Here is a 19,612-nt window from a genome sequence, read left to right as displayed (position 1 = left end):
TGCCGGGTTCCGATGGCATCCCCGGCATCCCTCCAGCGGTGCATCAACAGACTCGCATGTGCAGTTCCTCCTGTCGGGAGGCGTGTCTGACAGGAGGGGCTGTCATCCTGGGGGCGGGATCTGCTCTGCCTCTTGGGTATTTCAGGCCAAGTGAGTCATTTGCTCACTGGCCTTGATACTAATCAGCTCGCTGGTCCTTGGCCCTTAGCCTAGTGAGAATCTGTGAGAGCTACATTTCATATATTGCGCATCAGCGCGATATATATGTACTCTAGTCAGTCAGTACTATATATTTGTAATATTGTATATTTATCTGTGTACCGACCTTTTGCCTGCCTCCTCGACCTCGAATCTGCCTAGCCCCTCTGTACTATTGACATCTGATATGACTCGGCCTGTTTCTGACTTCGCTCCTGTGTAACCCCTCCAATACGACTGACATCTGACCTATGTGTATGACTCTGCCTGTTATTTGACTACGATTTTGCCTAACCCTTCTGTACTGTTGCTATCTGCTCTCGTGTACGACCTCGGCCCGTTTCTGACTACGCTTTTCTCACTAGCACTGTGTATTGCAATTATTACGCTAGTCCTCTTCACGCACCAGCATGATACACCTCCAGTGAAAACTTTTACTTTAATAAAATCAGGCTTTCTCGAACGTATTAAACCAAAAGAAAAATAAATAAATAAAACTGCATAAGACTGCAAGCATCAGATATCTTTCAGTAACCTCTGCTCTAATCTGATACCCAGGTGAAAGTGGCATTTAAAGATTAACTATAGTTTTGAAGTAAAGCTCAAGTACCCATAATGCCCATGTGTACACACTTGCTCTGACTTAACTGCAGACCTAGCACCTGTTGTTGCCTATGAGAGGCAGGTCTAAATTTGACCCAAGGCATGTATAGGAGAGAGCAACCTAGCTGTTCACAATGATAAGGCTGGTACCGGGCTATGCTGGTTACAGCACATATAGATAAATGTAATGCCCATTTCTAGGCACAGGTCTAAAAACACCATCTGATATCTTAGTAATCAGAGCACTCAAACCATGTTGTGTGAAATGAGGCTTCGGTGGCTAAAAAATCATGTCTTAAAACTTTGATCATGTGATCAGGAGCAGCCTATTTTATTCAGGCTAGTCACTGACTGTGGGTGGGTCTAAGTATCTTTTATAACAAGCATGTTTCAAAAAAGAACAATAGCAGACTGAAGCTGAATGATATTAATCCCTGTTCAGTTATAGGGTGACTTGTATAGTGATAATGATATATGTTTTATAGATTTCCGTACTAAAGTGGTGTAACCAATTAATACAAGGCAGTTTTAATTCATTCAGTCCAGGTTTTCTGGCCTGTACAGTATATTGGGCTTGATTCAGTAAACCGTGGTAAGTGTTAGTACGCCTGTGAAAAGCCCTATATCACGCCTAAAGTTAGTTTAGGCGCGATAAATTCACATTACGCGCAAAGTCCCGTCTATAAAGACGTTAAGGTCGCACCCAATGCGACTTTATAGGCGCATCGGGTGCACCGTTTTCGTTGCACCGCGATGCGCCGTTTCGCACGAAAAGTTTTGCGCGCGGGACTTTGCGTGCGATGTGAATTTACTAAACGGTGCTAACCCAGTTAGCACCCTAGTTATCATTATTATTATTATTATTATTTTTAGTATTTATATAGCGCCGACATATTACGCAGCGCTGTACAATGTGTATATATATATATCTTGTCACTATCTGTCCCTCAAAGGAGCTCACAATCTTATCCCTACCATTGCCATATGTCTATATTATGTAGTGTAAGTACTGTAGTCTAGGGCCAATTTTTAAGGGGAGCCAATTAACTTATCCGTATGTTTTTGGAATGTGGGAGGAAACCGGAGTGCCCGGAGGAAACCCACGCAGACACAGAGAGAACATACAAACTCTTTGCAGATAGTGCCCTGGCTGGGATTCGAACCAGGCCCAATCATGCCCAAAGTCTTTAGGCGTGCTAACTGGGTTAGCACCGTTTACTGAATCAAGCCCATTGTATCCTTACTGGATACTCTACGGAATAGTAAATCACACCCTAATGTAGCGTGAGGGCTATTTCACATGGATAGTTGAGCTACATACTTGGGGTGCAGTTCAGCCTCCAATCTGCTGGCCAATGAGCACCTTTCAGCTGCAATTTTATGCAGCTGAATGGCAGCGTTTGTAACACCATGTGTGTCAGCATTTCACACACTTTAGGTTCTTGGGTAACTAAGAACCACCTCTTGTCAGGCTTGAGAGCAACTTCAGTCATGCTCAAATGTGACTACATAAGATGTAAGCCTCCCAACTACTACAGTACCTGGCGGGTGCAGGGGAGCAGCTGAGAAGCATGGCGCAGAGATTACTTGCAAGCACAAAAAGGATGCTGAATTGCTTAATCTTATTTTAGTCGCAACCTAACTAATTTGTAATGTCTGCACCACTGATCCAGGGCTGCTTTAAAGTATACGTGAGACGGGCAGGGGGAAAGTTCTATGTTCTTCACTTTCTTCTTCCAGCACCCTGTAGCCTTCCAGGTCCCTCAGTTTCCTCCCGAGCCTCTTCATTGAGCTGCTCTTTTCCTCAGACTGGACCAGTCGCAGGTTAACCATGCATAGAATACTCAAAGCCAGGAGGAGGAATGTGGCCTGGGCCACAAATGCACAGTAGCCTGCGACGGTTGATTTTTCAGAGGCAGGCAGAGTGGAAGGAAGGAAACTGAATGACCTGTTCAGCTACGGGAGGTTGGAAGAAGCCCTAGGAAGGTAAAATAGAACTTGTTCTCTCCATCTCAGGTTTACTTTAAAATAATTCTTAAAGGCAACCTGAAGTGAGCAGCATATGGTGTTTGCCATGTGTATTTCCTTTTAAACTATGCCAGTTGCCTGGCTGTACTGCTGCTGTTTCTGGCTGCAGCAGTGTCTGAATCACACACCTGAAACAAGCATACGGCTACTCTTGTCAGCATCTGACCAGCATGCTTGTTCAGGATCTATGGCTAAATGTATTAGCGCCAGATGATCAGCAAGACAGTCTGCCAATTTGCATTGTTTAAAAGCAAATATGTCACCCTCCAAATCTCTCTCACTTCAGGTTCCCTTTCCATGTAAATGTATGCTCTAACAAGCTTGTGGGGTGGTGTTTAGGAGAGTATGTAATAATAACTTACGATTATAAGCATCAGTGTAATCTCGGGCACGAATAAGAAATATAGCAGAGCACTGGCAGAAAAAGACTTGTATACAGTCAAATACAGAATGATTAGGCAGAATGTATCCTGCTACTGTTTCATTAAAAAAAAAAGACATTTGAAAAGAATAATAGCTCACAGGCTGAAAATGAAAAGAGAAGTGAGATCCTTACTTTTGAGGTTCCCTAGTCCCAACGCTAGCCCATCCTTCGTCCATTGTACTATTCCAGAGTAGTTCAGTACCACACATGACAGGACCACTCTTTGCCCCGCCACCACCGTCTGATCGGAGGGCTCCTGCAGGAAACGCGGCTGCACGGCTGGAATAAAAATAATGCAGGGGTTAATTAAGCCATTTTCTCATTAAAACAGACCAGAACGGTAATGAATATTAATGCAGAATTTTGATTAATAATATAGCGGTGTAAAATGTTCCATTATTCAGGAGTGAAAATGCCAGACAGCTCAGTGGGGGAAGTGGTGTCCTCCTCTGTAATAAGGAAAAACTAAATTACCTCAGAATATGAGGTTCAGCGCCACTACCCACATATAGATTATCAATAGAAGAGGCAAGGTTTTCCCTGTCAATGATAGCTTTTATTTTTGTGTTAATCAAACTCTATCTCTGACAAATAAGTCTAGCCAAAGGGGAAGTGCAAGTTCAGTCACACTTGTGAGGACTCCCTCCCCGCCATGTTGGATATGAGTGGACATGGCAATGTGTAATCACACCTAATTCATACCGCATATAAAACACACAGAAGTATGGCCTCCCTCCTCAGGGCTTACTGATGCAAAGCCTGCAGACAAGCAGAATCCCATAGCATTTTGAAAGTACCAGCTCCAGTCTTATATGACAGTGGCACTACTTCCCCTAAACACACCTGTGACTGGTGAACTGATATCAATAATCACAGGATTACCCAACACATTGCAAGACTAGAGGGTCAACAAAACAATCTGAAAAGGGTAATGAAAAGGTTTAGATCAAAATAGTCAAGCCTTCAAACATAAGGAAAGTGAAAGGCCTCGATTATTGAACCTGCCCCTTTGTATTCTACCACTCCCCCCTACACACCCCCCACATTGTCACCCCAGGAAACTGAGTTGTTAGGTGCCTGCAAGCTACCAAATTTGCAGGCCAGTTTGTCACAGAATGGGTTGTGAGTACAGCCCTAAATGGAATGGGTTGTGGGTAAAGTCCTATGGAATGGGTTGTGGGTAAAGTGCTATGGAATGGGTTGTGGGTAAAGTCCTGTACGGACGGGGTTGTGGGTACAGCCTCGTATAGAATGGGTTGTGGGTAAAGTCCTGTACGGACTGGGTTGTGGGTACAGCCTTGTATGGAATGGGTTGTGGGTAAAGTCCTGTTGGTCTGGGCGATTGCAGGTAGTGGAGTCTGTAAATGTGTTTTTGCTGATTTTATTGCTGGTGTTATTGTCAGATATCTTCCTACTTTTAAACTTTTCTCCACACATCTAATTAGCAGACAATATAAGGTCTCATTTAATGGAGTAGCGATGTCTGTACCAGAGCCCAGGTCAAGGTCCTCCAGCACCCAAGGCTGAAACACCAAAGTGCCCCCCTCCATCCCTCCCACCCCAGCTGTCACACACCGATTGCTATTAGACTAAGAGGTGGCCCAGACCCCCCCCCCCCCCCACACACACACACACACACACACACACATTGATCTCTAGTTATCTGGCTTGCAGTCTCTGCCATGTATCCCCCTTTCTTATTTCTCTCTGCTTCAAACACAATAAGGGAATAATAGCTAAGTGCATTGTGAGCCCCCTCCTACACTGCGCCCTGAGGCTGGAGCCTGGCTCGCCTCTGACTTTGGTCTGTAAGGCTCCCAGTATAACAATTTACAGCTCTTTACTGAAGAAAAACATGTTGAGATATATCACACACCACTATCAGGTAATGCAGCTTGCTTAGAACAGAGAGGAACACAGAATGAATACAGGAAATCCCAATATCATGGCAATTATTGTCTCACTTTTCAGACAGTGACATCTTGTGGTTGCTTTACTATACTGCAGTTTAACTAATAATGTTGTTACTGCCAACATCATTCACATGGATGGATAATCAGTTGTCCATTATCTGCCAGGAAATGAGAGCAATTTCACTGCTGTATATTGCAACAAAATGTCAGTGTTTGTAACCACAAATGTGTCAGCATTTAAAGAGAATCTGTATTGTTAAAATCGCACAAAAGTAAACATACCAGTGCGTTAGGGGACATCTCCTATTACCCTCTGTTACAATTTCGCCGCTCCTCGCCGCATTAAAAGTGGTTAAAAACAGTTTTAAAAAGTTTGTTTATAAACAAACAAAATGGCCACCAAAATAGGAAGTAGGTTGATGTACAGTATGTCCACACATAGAAAATACATTCATACACAAGCAGGCTGTATACACTCTTCCTTTTGAATCTCAAGAGATCATTTGTGTGTTTATTTCCCCTGCAGCTATCTTCCACTGAAGTGTCAGGCTGTTTCTTCCTGCAGAGTGCAGACAGCTCTGCCTGTATGTAATTCCTCAGTATGTGAAAGCCCAGCCAGCTCAGAGGAGGATTTATCCAGCTTGTAAAAGATAAGAGAGAAGAGAGAAGCTGCCCTAATCTAAATAATACACAGGCAGTGTGTGCAGAGAGGGGCCTGGAGGGGGGAGATGCATCACAGAACCACAACACTGAAGAACTTGGCAGCCTTCCAGACACAGGCTGACAAGTCTGACAAGTGAGAGATAAGTTGATTTATTACAGAGATGGTGATAGTAGAACGTGCTGCAGTAAGCCAGAACACATTAGAATAGCTTTTGGAACTTGTAGGATGATAAAAAACAGGATGCAATTTTTGTTACGGAGTCTCTTTAAAGCACTATGGAGTGGAGAACCGCTGCAAGTAACATCCAAGTGTGTAGGCAGGTAATGATTTTGTGGGTGTGGGTCTGAAATATCCGATCTGTGTGGGAATCTACCCCAGTAAGGAATCTGTATTGTAAATAATGTGAGCTTAATGGCACAAAGGGGTGGAAACTTTGATTTAGAACAAGATCCTAATCCTGCCTGAATAGGTGGAGACCAATTAAGGAGGATGACAAATTTATTCTAAACAGCATTACTACCGTACTCAGTTAGCAATCAAAATTGGGCCTTAGTTACAAATAGATATGGTTAATGAGATGCAAATAATAATTCGTAAGCTACAGACAGACACTGAACTTGGCCGATAAAGACTGCCTCAGGCAAGAATCTAGCCTGTGTATAGGAGCCCCCCGACATCGCCTAAAGATACGGCATACCAGATCTATAGCGACACCCGACTGACCCCTGAGTGCACTGTTATCTCAGTCATAGGATGCACGTCGTCCCTCCATCCAGCTCCATAGTAACAGGTACAGCTCCCAATTGTTGTTTGTGGAATCGAGCCCCAATTTGACATGTGTACATAGCTTTAGGGCCTGTTTCCACTACACGCAGATTCTGCATGCAGAAAACTGACTCCAATGAATGTCTATGGGCCTGTTTCCACTGAACGTGATTTTTCTGGTGCAGATTTCCCATAGGCATTCATTGGAGTCAGTTTTCTGCATGCAGAATCTGCGTGTAGTGGAAACAGGCCCTTACATGCAAGTGCACTGGAAGTGCATTTGTATGGCCCAGTTCAAAGCTCCATACAATTTGCATGACATTTGCATGCAAGCTGAAATTATTTAATCATCTCTGATTAAAAAGTATAATGCAAGCAGAGTTCCCCTTTAACAAAAACTATTTTCTGCCTGCCTGACAAGACATACAAAACAACTGGTGTTAAATTGCATGCGTTGATAGTGTGCATGTGTACATCATTAGAACGATCCGTCATTCAAACCATCCTGGCAAACCTATGCAGCAGATTGATTCCTCGTTTTCTAAAGATGTACTTCTGACGTGTGTATGGAGCTTTAGCTGACAGATCACACATTGCAATCGCTCCAGTATGTTCTATTCCTTATTTCATTCTGCTGGAGATACACTTTGCGGCTAGCAGGGAGCAAACTTTGGAACCTGTATAATGTGTTTTGCTGGTATGATAAATAATACATGATGCTGCCGGCAGGAGAAACCAAGCACAACCACTGATATATAATCTATATTGTGACATACGCTCTGCCGCAGTTTTGGAATGAGGGCCATCTGAGGTCATCGGCGGATTAAAGTCACACCAAGTGTGGCAAAAACGATTGATTTTCCTATCATGTTTTAATAAGCTGTTAACATATTCCATGCCCCCGTACACAAGGCACTCACACAGAAAATGAGCACATGTACGGGGAGGCCGCAAACTATTCAAACCAGGGAGATCTCCTCAGAGATATCTTTAATATTCACAGGTTTTTGTTGAGATACCGCCACAAAATCAGCAGAAGTCATGTTGTTCCAGCGGTCAGAATTTAAATGTCAGACTTCAGCGTCTACCAAAGCAGCGGCAAACAGTTCAGCATGTCGGCATTTTAGAGAACGATTATTTTTTGTTACATCAGTCATTTTATATCTAGGTTGAGATGTGCAGATGGGTTGTTCATGCTGGCAATGGTCTGGAACTGCTAAACATGGGGTATAGACATAACTAGAAATCACGGGCAGTGCCTTGGCATACTCTCTCACTATATATAAATTATATATCAATATTTTATCAATATAAATTATCAATATTTTGCTATGCACTACCCGGCACTTATTTTAACATTGGCTCTCTGTTATAAATGCCTAAGCCCTCACATAATACCTCCCTCCCCAGGCCTAAAAAATAAGACATAAGATCTGCCTAATGCCTTACTCAAACCCCCCCCACTGGATGTGCTTAACCCCCCCCCCCCCCCCCACCCCCAGTCTGCCTAGCTTTAACCCTCAGTCTAGGGCCACCCACCCGGTAAGTGCCAAACACTAACCTAGAAATTAGGTGCCCTAACGACTGATAGTTGTAACTGGTTATCTACAATCATATCAACCATTAAATACTATGTAGTAGCCAATCATACTAACCGCAACGGGTGCCAAAATGACTGCCAGATTACCGAAGCTTAACACAGGCATCTGTTAGATGCCTGCCGATCACGGCACCCAAATTGATTTGATCCAGAGATAAAGTTGTTAAAAAACTACAATGGAGGGTGACATGTTTGCATTTCTTACCACAGTCATTTGGAGGAGGGTCAGTGTTAGGCCTAGATGAGGGAAGGTTAGTATTAGGTGTAGAAAGGTTAGTGTGAGAATAGGATAAAATAGGAAATAGTGGAATATCGGTAACGGTACAGAAATTCTACAAACTACAATACTCCTGCAAATTTTAACCTGGGGATGTTTTAAATGTACAAGACGGTGGGCACAAGTGAATAACTACAACTGATCTCACATACAAGTCTATTAATAAGTAAAGTGTGTGCCAGGCACGGGACAGAAAACAGGCATACTTGTTTTGGTGAAGGAAGATTAGGCCCTGCAATGAGCTAATTAGCATTTTTAAAGGGGGATAAGGATGACAACCTCCCTATACCTCTAATCAGTGTTTAACTGGACTGTTGTAAAGCTGAGGAAGTCCACCTGCTGGTCACAGAGCAGAAACCATGTGCTATCCCTCCCAATAGAAACCTGTAGCAAGTCTTCACTGTGAGAAACCACACCTGATTACTGCTGCTTGGCCAGCAAGTGGATTTCCTCAGCTTTACATTGCCTTTAATTACATGTGTGTATGTGTTGTGTGACACAACATAACTAGGGATCTTGGAAGTTCCAAAGCGCCTCGTAGGACCTTCCATGCATAGCGCAATATTAACAACAGTAGGAGAGATTTTCCTGGACCGTACAGACTGTCACCCTATGGACTGTATACCCCAACCCCCTATACTGTCCCTTATATTCTCCACAGCCCTATGGACTGTATGCCACTCTATAATCCCACAACCAGCCCTCCAATGCTAGCACTAATGTTTTTCTTTGGCAATGCTAATTGTTTTTAGTCCTACCAATAAAGCTTTTTTTGGATTTGGATTGTATACCACCACTGGGGGGCTAGAGATGGCCAATGAGATTCTAATTGTATGCAGTGTGGAAATGGTTCAATCCAAACTGACAGTCAGTGTATTTGGGTGTCCCATTTGTATACTGCATGCTATTTGCCATAAGCTTGGGGACAAGTTGGAAAAAATAGCATTTCTTTGATCATGTTTAGAAGGCAAAGGCAACAGAGATAAGTGCTTCAATGCAAAGTCTCTGGTGCAGGATGTAGCGAGGCAAGAACTAACTCGGGCAAACAGCAGAATTGGGATACCGACTCCTTTAGCCACCCCCTCGCTTCCTGTTGGAGATAGCAAGCTGAGACATCAAACTGCACCCTAAGCCAAGTTCAGCCCACAGAGAGTAATTGCTGTTAACTGTAGGCCTAAATGTGCTCTCCTTCTTCCCCCTCCCAGCCAGGAAACATTCAGGCCGATCAATAGCAGTCATGTTTCCATAGAGCTGTAGTTTGATTCAGTCTCTGAGGTTAAAAAGGGAACGGCTGCTCAGCTGCCTGGGGCTAACAGGCTATCGATTGGAATAGGCGCTACAACAGCCTCTACTGGTCTTTTGCTTCAGCTCTGATCATCCCCAGCAGGGGCATTAGGGCCATGAGATGGCCATGACACAGGGGCCTAGGGAGGGATGCACGGAGGAGGGAGAACAAACATTTTTCTATAACAACCCCCCCAAGACAACACAGAGATATATCTTTTGCAGAAGTGCTGTTACTTTTGCTGGCAGACTTTGATAAAAGCTGTGTACTAAAATCATCCAAATTGATAAAACAAGCTGGTGCAAACCTGGAGCAAACAAACACAACATTTATATCGCGCTTTTCTCCTGGCGGACTCAAAGAACAAAAGGTTCCCTAACCCTCCAAAACTAGCAGATAAAGCTAACTGTCCCCTAGTGGCTGGGTAGTGTACTGGTTAAAGAGAAACTCCGACCAAGAATTGAACTTTATTCCAATCAGTAGCTGATACCCCCTTTTACATGAGAAATCTGTTCCTTTTCACAAACAGACCATCAGGGGGTGCTGTATGACTGATATTGTGGTGTAACCCCTCCCACTAGAAACTCTGAGGACCGTGGTGCTCCTGGCAGTTTCCTGTCTGTGAACCTTGTTGCATTGTGGGAAATAGTTGTTTACAGCTGTTTCCAACTGCCCAAAAAGCATGCAGCTGCTACATCACCTGCCAACAGTAAAAATGTCAACATGTAATAAATGTCAGAATGTAAATCAGGGATTTAAAAGCATTTACAATGGGCAAACACTGACTAAATCATTTATACATAATTATTGTAAAAATGAAGCACTTTTTTTGATTACATTATTTTCACTGGAGTTCCTCTTTAAGGGTTCTGCCTCTGTCACAGACAACCATGGTTCAAAGCTCAGCTCTTCCTGTTCAGTAAGCCAGCACCTATTAAGTAATAAGACTTGGAGTGTGGCCTTGTTGCTGCAGCTCTGGTGTTTTGAGTCCGTAAGGAGAAAAGCGCAATATAAATCTTCTGTGCCTTGTCTTGTCCCTATAATGGCCTCGATTCATAAAAAGCAGTGCGATAAACTCGGTATTTTCCCGGTCTGTGTGCTAATTCATAAAGATTTTCCCAGCTGCCGTTGAAGGTCGGTAAACTACCGCAGGCCATTGAGCAGTAGAGTAGAGCAGTGTGGTGATATCGCTCTTTTGCTCTGCACAGATGACTTACACAGACTTTCCCTGCCTGCACAGCTGACTCACACAGACAACTCACAGACTTTCCCTGCCTGCACAGATGACTCGTACAGACGACTCACACAGACTTTCCCTGCCTGCACAGATGACTCGCACAGACGACTCACACAGACTTTCCCTGCCTGCACAGATGACTCGCACAGACGACTCACATAGACTTTCCCTGCCTGCACAGATGACTCGCACAGACGACTCACACAGACTTTCCCTGCCTGCACAGATGACTCGCACAGATGACTCACACAGACTTCGGCTCCCTGTACTTTGCATTGTTAACACCTCACCAGAGGTGTCGGTAACTTGTTAAGACCTCACCAGAGGTGTCGGTAACTTGTTAAGACCTCACCAGAGGTGTCGGTAACTTGTTAAGACCTCACCAGAGGTGTCGGTAACTTGTTAAGACCTCACCAGAGGTGTCGGTAACCATCGTCAGGCTTACCGATTGTTGAAAGGCTTTATGAATTGACATTTGGTGACAATTTACTGACATGTGTTGGAGGTAACTACAGCCAAGTCAGTAATTTATCTCCCTCATCGGTAATGTCAGCTTTTCATGCGGTAACAGCCTTTATGAATTGACACATTGCTAAGTGCTCGGGAAAGTCTGCTGTTTTCAGCATTACTGCATGCGGTACTGCTTTATGAATTGAGGCCAATGTGCCCTAATTCCTTGAAGGACACCGGAGGTGGAAAAAAAATGAGATAAACAATTGTCTCTATCCTCCTCCTAAAAATGACTTTAACTACAGTTTTATTTTATATTTAAATCTAATTTTTAAGTTTTTACTGTGTCATGGCCTCTTCTCAATGACACATTCATTGAAGTATGCCAGAGCAAAAATCTATGAACTATTGCTCCTTTTTATCTCTTTTCTGCTCTCCAAAGACATTTTCTACCAGGAAAGTGTTTTATGGCTGTAATTCCTTATCAGTGAGGGTATGATTTTTAACTCTTTCAGGCAAAGAAAGTAAAAAGGGGACATAGCCCAGTTATTTGTGTGCTTGGCACTGTACATACACATGTCTATTTCATCATGTCAAATGTCACCTCGGGTGTCCTTTAAAGGAAAACTGAAGCGAGAGGGATATGGAGACTGCCATATTTTATTTCCTTTTAAAAGGAACCTTAGACAGGGGGATTACATTTTTTTTACATACCTGGGACTTCCTCCAGCCCCCTCAGGCTGATTGCTCCCTCGTTGTCCTCTTGCGCTGCCTGGATCCTCCGCAATTTGGCCCGGAAAGTCCTTAATTCAGGACCTGTCGGTGCAGGCACAGTCAGGCCATGTGGGTGACCCCATCGTGCTACTATCATCAAGTAGCCTGCACAGCACTAATAGCTATAGTAATGTGTTCATAAAAAGGGATCATATTAGAGCAAGCTATTTTTATCTCAACAATTCTACTCGCCTTACTTTGTCAGGTCTGATCACGAGACTGAGAAGAAAAGCTGTAAGTAGATCTTCAGCCTTTAAAAAAAATAAAAAACGTTTCACTTACCTGGGGCTTCTACCGGCCCCCTGCAGACGTCCTGTCTCACGCCGGTCTTCAAGGATCCTCCGGTCCCCCACCGTGGCTCACTTTTGTTACTGCCGACTTACAAGTCGACAGCAACTACACCTGCGCGGCCCTGGTCACGCGCGTCCCCGCTCCCGGCCACAGCAGAGTGAACGAGGACGCACGTGGCCAGGGCTGCACAGATGCAGTTGCCATTGACTTGTGGGCCCTTTCCAAATTGCCACACTGCTACCGCAGCTTAATGGAACCCTACAGGGATGTTCATACTTCCCAGTTGCAGTAAGCTGTGCCGGAAGTGCCCAATTTAACACTAGCACAGACCTACGTTACCATGGGGAACCCACAGCGACCTGTGCCGGCCCGGAAGTCATAGTAGTCTATGGCGATGTATTTTTTTTCACCCATGGCAACATTGCACAGTTTGGAGTACAGGACACTACCAAAGTTACCCTGTAATGAGGAGAATACGGAAGCTGTCATATTTATTACCTTTAAAAAATAACAGTCTCTCAGATATCATGATGATCTTTTCCTTTCAGAGGCATCTAAGTCACACATCTGGGACAAGCATACAGGCAGAGGAGTCAAACAGACGTCAGGATACTAGATATGAATACTTGTTCAAGCAAGCAGCATTTGCAATAGAAAGTCAGTCACTGTTCTTGTCCTTTAAAATCCTTCTAGTCAACTTCTTTTTTTCTCGACACTACAGAAAGCAGAATTTCTTTATAAGTACCGTAACTTATGTCTCAGTAGTTGTAGCAGGGCTTGCTGGGACTTGTAGTGTCACAACAGCTGCCAAGCAAAAGGCTGCCAAATTAGCAGCACAGCTTCCTGCGTGGTGGTGTCACAAATATGTGCGCCTGGCACACGTGCCCAGCTAACCCACAAAAGGCTCCTGGCAGGAGGGGCTCAGCCAATCCACATCCTGACATGCTGCCAGACTTCCCTCGGGTAAATGTACAGAATGCACAGCACAGCATAGCCGTATATGGCCTGCAAATCCTCATCAGCTCAGGAAGATATATTACAACACATCGCCTACGTGAAACCCCCCTCTCTCCTCTCTTTCTGCACATCCATTGTTTGGCACCTTCAATGCCTCATTAGCATTTTTAAATAGGCAGAGGTGCCAGTTTCAGGTCTGTTGTTGGACCCGCTTCCCCGGTGGCTGGGAGGCAGCCCAGGTTTGGGAGCGAGCCTAATACCTGCATATGCTGTAAACTGCACAGTCTGGGAGACAATTGAGCCAGAGAGATTAACACAGCAGCCAAACTAGCTTCTTGTCAGGGAGGCTGACAATCTAATTGCAGGCTTTTTGCAAGGAGAAGCTGACAGAAGAAGTATATCAACGCGTAAATCTAAATATAGCACATCGAAGCTTATAAAAGAGAGCAACCAAAATATTATTTTTATGCTGTGAGCATAGGAGACTTCTACAGCTAAAATCCTGCTGTTCGATCTGCAATGGCACAGTGCATGGACAGGGCTGGTGACTAGGCTCCTGAGAGGTAGGCTGAAGCAAACCTGTGACAGTTTGCATGACACCAGGCCTGGATTTACCTCAAAGGAGCCTATAGGCACAGATGTCCTGGCACCCTAGACTTCGTCCTCCACAAACCTACAAACCCCCGCAGAACCGCATTGCAAGTGTGCTGGCTGGCTCAGCTGTCACTTCTCTCTTACTTCCCTTGCCTTTCACAGGTAGCTACCCTTTAGTATTAGGTAGCTAGAGGTACCCTCAGTATTAAGTAACTAGAGGTGCCCCCAAATATTAGGTAGCAAGATGAACCTCAGTATTAAGTAGCTAGAGGTGCCCCCAACTGAAGGGAGATCTCATCAGTGGAATGCCAAGAGCAGGCTCAGAAACCTCTCATTTACACTGTCATCAGGACTCTGCATAGGAAAAGAGGGAGGGGGGCAATCGGGAGTGAGCCGCCTTTTTATCATCAGGCACCTGTGCCTACAGAGCCTTATCTTAAATCCGGCCCTGCATGACACTCAGAAGGCCAGGGTGTTCTCACAATGAGCATCTGCTGAAGCCTGGTGAATCCCAATGTTTGGCTAGACTTGCTGGTGTAGAAATCCAGAAAAGCACCCCCCTCTCCCCCCACCCATCTGGCACACCGCAGCCAGTCCTTGTCTCACCCCTTCAGACCCATGGTGATATCACCATTAATGAGGCTAATCAGCAATCACATGGGGAAGAGGGAGGAGGTAAGTCACATCCTAACGAGGACTCGCCTAAAGCCAGGTTCATACTTTCTACTATGATTGGCCAATCACTGACCAATTTTACCACTTCCATAAGCATTTACCTACACAATCTGCTCATAGTATTCGTCATCTGTTAGCCTTCATAGTAAATGAAGGAAGTAAAATTGGTCAGTAATTGGCTGATCATAATTGAAAGTGTGTTCCAGTCTTAATTCATTAACCTTTCAGAAATCCTCAGTTGGCTCTGACATGATGTAGGTGAGGAATGCAAATACTTGACACAAAGAAGCAGAAAATGTCTATGACATCCAGTCCATGTTTGCTAGATCATTTGGTTCCTCACTGATCTCGTACTTGATCTGCTGCGGCAAATCCTTATATGGCTATTTCCCTAATAAAGCTCTCATTCCACTGCAAAGTGGTGCTGTGCGTTGGCCAACGGTATTTGTGTATTGGATTTCATAGAAGAAGAAAACACAATGCACATTGTCTGGAAGAAGTACTTCCTGTACAGTCCCTCTTAGGAAAGACCATTTAAAAAATAACTGTGGTTTGACACAATGCAAGGGTCTTTGGAGGTGCATGATTCTACAGCGACACATTATTCCTGATGAGTGAGCAATGAGAGTTTGAAGGCCACACACACATCTCACTGATGGTCTATTGTTATTTGGAAAGAATGATTCTGTCTGAGACATTAAATAGAAATCCTATTTGCCAAGGACTACTGTCTGGTACACACCATGCAATTTCCCACCAGATAGACTGGTCGAATCGATTATTTCTGACAGGTCCGATCTGATTTCCGATTGACTTTGTAAAGAACTGATCGGAAATCAGATCAGACCTATCGGAGATAATCGATTCGCCCCGTCTATCTGGTACCTGTGTACCAGACATGCTCACACTGGTTGCACAACAATGATCTGTCTGCAATAATCGCACCAGTGTGGTCTGCTGACAGCTATTATAGACATGGATAGGAAAACTTTGGACACAGCCTTTTTTGGCCTATTACAGTCAAACAATTAAGCCTAGTTCACAGTGCTCAGTTGCATTGCAGAATAATTCTGCATGTCAACTCACTGCACATACAATTCTATGGGCCTGTTCACAGTACTGCATTGTAACAGATTGTGCTATTTTAACTCACTGCATGAAGGCTTTGTATTAAAGTCTATGTCCAGGCTCCATTAAAGTTCACACTCATTCTAACACATGCGTTATGCAATGGATCACTGTGAATTCCGCCTTAAAGATTTAAAGAGACACTGAAGTCTCTTTTTTACCTTATTTTCTTATGCAGCTGTCTTCAGCATTAAATTATAAGCGGATTTGCCACATCCCCAAAGCAGAACTAGTTATTTATGGCCCAGAAATAGCCCAGCAAAGTTTCAGGGCTAGCATTTTTTACTTCCTGGAAGAGGCAGAGCTATACGCAGTAGCTCTGTCTCTTTTGCAGTCAATCTCCGCCTCTCCCCGCCCCTCTCAGTCTTCTTTCACTGAGAGGGGCGGGGAGAGGCAGAGATTGACTGGAGAAGAGGCAGAGCTACTGCACACAGCTCTGGCTCTACCAGGCAGCAAAATCTGCGAATGCATAAGAAGATAAGGTAAAAAACAGAGACTTCAGTGTCTCTTTAATAGAATATATGCTAGTAGATTGTCTGGTAGACAGTACAGTCAACAGCCTTGCTGTTCTGAGAATATCAAGAAATACAGGTTACGTTTTTTTAGTACCGTGTTATTGGCAGAGTTTGGATCTCAAAGATCAGATGGTAAAGGGTTAGTAAATATCTTCTACTGTTGTCTGTTAGCATGGCTGGTTAGTACTAGTTGCAAAGGACAAAGAAGAATGATAGTATGGGGGAGGAGCTGCACGCTTGCAGAAAAAGCATTCCACAGACATGTCGGCAGATGCCCATGTGTACCGGCCCTAAAGATGCCGGCCGGCCTCCCTACTTGTTTGCACATTATTTTGGCAGCTGGACTGAGCAACTGCTATTCAGAAACTACTTTTGAAACCCTGAGAATCCTCAATGAAGAGATGGACTAATCCAAGACCAGATTGTCAGATTTGTACTACCTACTGTAAGTGACAGCGACACAGGGGGAAAAAAGCAATTTATAGTGCATTTTACTCAGGGACAAATGGAATACCCAGTTTAAAAGGCGTGCAATCCACATATTCTCCTGCAGAAACAATAACTACCATAATAAAACAAACGTGTAGAGTACAGTGTCTTTCCTCTATTCCCCATCACTCCCCAGGGAGGCAGAAGATATTTCATTATTCTATATGAACACTCAGCCGCTGTGAGCGTCATGTAAAGCAGAGTCAACACACAGAGAAGATCCTGGAGATTATAATATCCAAGCAAACTACTACCAATTCTGAAGAGCATTAACTTACTGTGTTTTCTGCTTCATAAGATATCCCCCTCCCCCCAAAAAAAGAAGAGGTACGGGGAAAAGCCTATGCATCTTATGGACAGAATAGTACATATTTGGGCTGGCCGGTGACTAGTATCCCAACGCTCACTGTCTCCCAGGCATCCCTAAGCAAATGTCAATGTCTGCGGCTCCTGCAGAATATAGCTGCACAGAGCCCTCACCTCTCTAGCCAGCACACTCTGAGTCCTCCCTACCTTGTGTCCTATCTCTTGGCTTATATCATCCCTGCAGCACCATCTCTGTGACCCTGGTGCATGTGTGCCATCGGATGACAGTGTAAGGGGGCACTAGTGAGGATACAAGCCAGCAGATAGTACACAATACAGGGAGGACTCGGAGCGCGCTGGCTGAAGAGGTGTCAGCTCTGCTGTGGTTATACTCTGCAGGTGCTGAGGGGATTGACACATTAGCTGTGGGGTGCTGGAGAAACAGTTTGGGGAGACACCTGGCTCCAGCTCCAGTTACTCTGTAAGGCCTCAGGGGTGGACTGTTTAGGAGGGGGAAGACAGCTTGGGGGAGACCTGGCACTTGCTGCTGCTACTCTGTATAGGCCCCTGGGGGTCACTGTTAGCTTAGGGTGAGGACACAGCTTAGGAGGGAGACACTCCACAAGATGCCCTGCACTGTGAAAATGCACCAGATTAAGAATATTTTTTTTCCTGGTTTTTGCTCTCTAAACCTAGGTGTGTCTTATGGTGTGAAAAGTATGGTAAATATATAAACTCTTCATGGGAGAAGTTCAGTTGTTTTGAGAGTACACTTTGATGCACATTGGCCTCAATTCACTAAGCTTTATCAAACACTTTATTAAACGTTTGATAATTTACCTCATGGGTAAAATCTAATTTTGAATTCACTAAGGTGTTATAGATTTTATCAAATGTTTTATCGATAAAACATTCAATAAATCTAAAACACCTTTGTGAATTCAAAATTAGATTTTACCCATGAGGTAAATTATCAAACATTTGATAAAGTGTTTGATAAAGCTTAGTGAATTGAGGCTATTGTATCATGCTTGTTTGATATAGTGGATTGTTCATCAACATGTGTATTGTGGTAACTCATAAAAAGTAGGTTTCTCTGCTTTAGCTACTCTTGTTATTTGTTCATTTTGCCTTATTTATATATAAGGATCAGTACGAAAGTAGGTCAGAAAATATTACTTTTATATCAGAAAAATATGAAATGCCTGGGAAGCTATATATCTAATAAAATAATCTTGTTTTGCTAGAGAGGAGATGCGTCTTCCATAGTGAACACAAGGACAAATTTACCAGTCAAGAGAAATGGCTTCTGCAATGCTGGAGATTTTCTCATCTGCTCCTAACAAAACTAAACATGTGCAGCTGGACCGCTATAAAATAATAATAATTAGCGATTCATTTCACATGGCCCTAGTTATAAAATCACTTTTATTGCACTACAAGATAGATATACAGTATATACAGCATACAACTGTATAGCAGATGTACCTCTGAGGAGAATCACCTGACTAGCTCAGCAGTCACTGAAGTCCTGAGCAGAAACATCACCTCAGATGGCAGCATTTGATTGGTTATTCCTTTTAAAAGAAGTAGTATGGCAGATAAATTATCTACACACATCACTGCTGATATTGGAGCACGGGACACACGTATAGTATGTAGAGAGCATTTACTGTACTGCACAACTTTCTGTATTTTGTAAAAAGAAAAAGCAGGGTTAATGTAAGTGAGAGTAATGTTTCTGAAAGAGTTTTTATTTTCCACTATATATCTTGAATTGGTGTTGAGTGAAGTCTGGGCATGCCACAGAATCATATAGCCATGTTTACAAAGCTCACGTATCACCACAATGCAAGGACAGACAGTCGTCCCCACTCCCCCCATAACTAAAGGTTCCTTCGGCTTTGAGGCTCTGTTTTGTGTTCCTCTAGAGGCAAATAACTTTTTTCTCACACCGATTCCCTGATTTAAATCACGCCTGCTCTTTGTGACTGTCTGCTCTGCGAGAGTAGTGACTGAGACAGGCATCCCACCTGGGAGCCAACGGGAAGATGAAGAGAATGTTCTGAGCCTCACTGTGTATGCGTCAGGAGGATTTCCACTGTCCCCAATACCTTCTAAGGTGTCACGTTATACTGACGTGTTTCGCTTCTACTCCACTTTAACAACATCCCTGTGAGCTCTCTTACAGCCAGCAGACGTGCTTGTTACACCATGTACACCAAAAGGCAAGATGTGGGACAAGGCAAGTGACACCAGATGAGCCACATTAAAGGAAAGTATCATTATTAATGGGATGATGTTGCCCTAAAGCCCTGCCCCAGGCTTTAAATATTTGCCTAGCCCTGTCCAAGAACCCTGTGGCAGGGCTTGTACAACCTTCCTGATCTGTGATGTAAAATCATTTTACCATGTCAGAAACCTCTCTGCCAGACATTC

At 43.9% G+C, this 19,612-nt stretch overlaps 1 protein-coding gene across 1 annotated transcript in view; it reads right to left on the bottom strand.

The window, feature by feature from the left end:
- The window catches only part of KIRREL1 (kirre like nephrin family adhesion molecule 1), a 362,998-nt gene that overhangs the window by 89,305 nt on the left and 254,081 nt on the right, over positions 1-19,612 (bottom strand). The window contains exon 2 of the mRNA XM_068253518.1: positions 3,386-3,532. Within this exon, the coding sequence (XP_068109619.1) occupies positions 3,386-3,532 (147 nt within the window). The remainder of the gene's footprint in view (positions 1-3,385; positions 3,533-19,612) is intronic.

This window comes from Hyperolius riggenbachi, chromosome 9 (assembly GCF_040937935.1).
Source record: "Hyperolius riggenbachi isolate aHypRig1 chromosome 9, aHypRig1.pri, whole genome shotgun sequence".
Classification (NCBI taxonomy): Eukaryota; Metazoa; Chordata; class Amphibia; order Anura; family Hyperoliidae; genus Hyperolius; species Hyperolius riggenbachi.
This window is presented reverse-complemented; position numbering and strand designations above follow the sequence as displayed.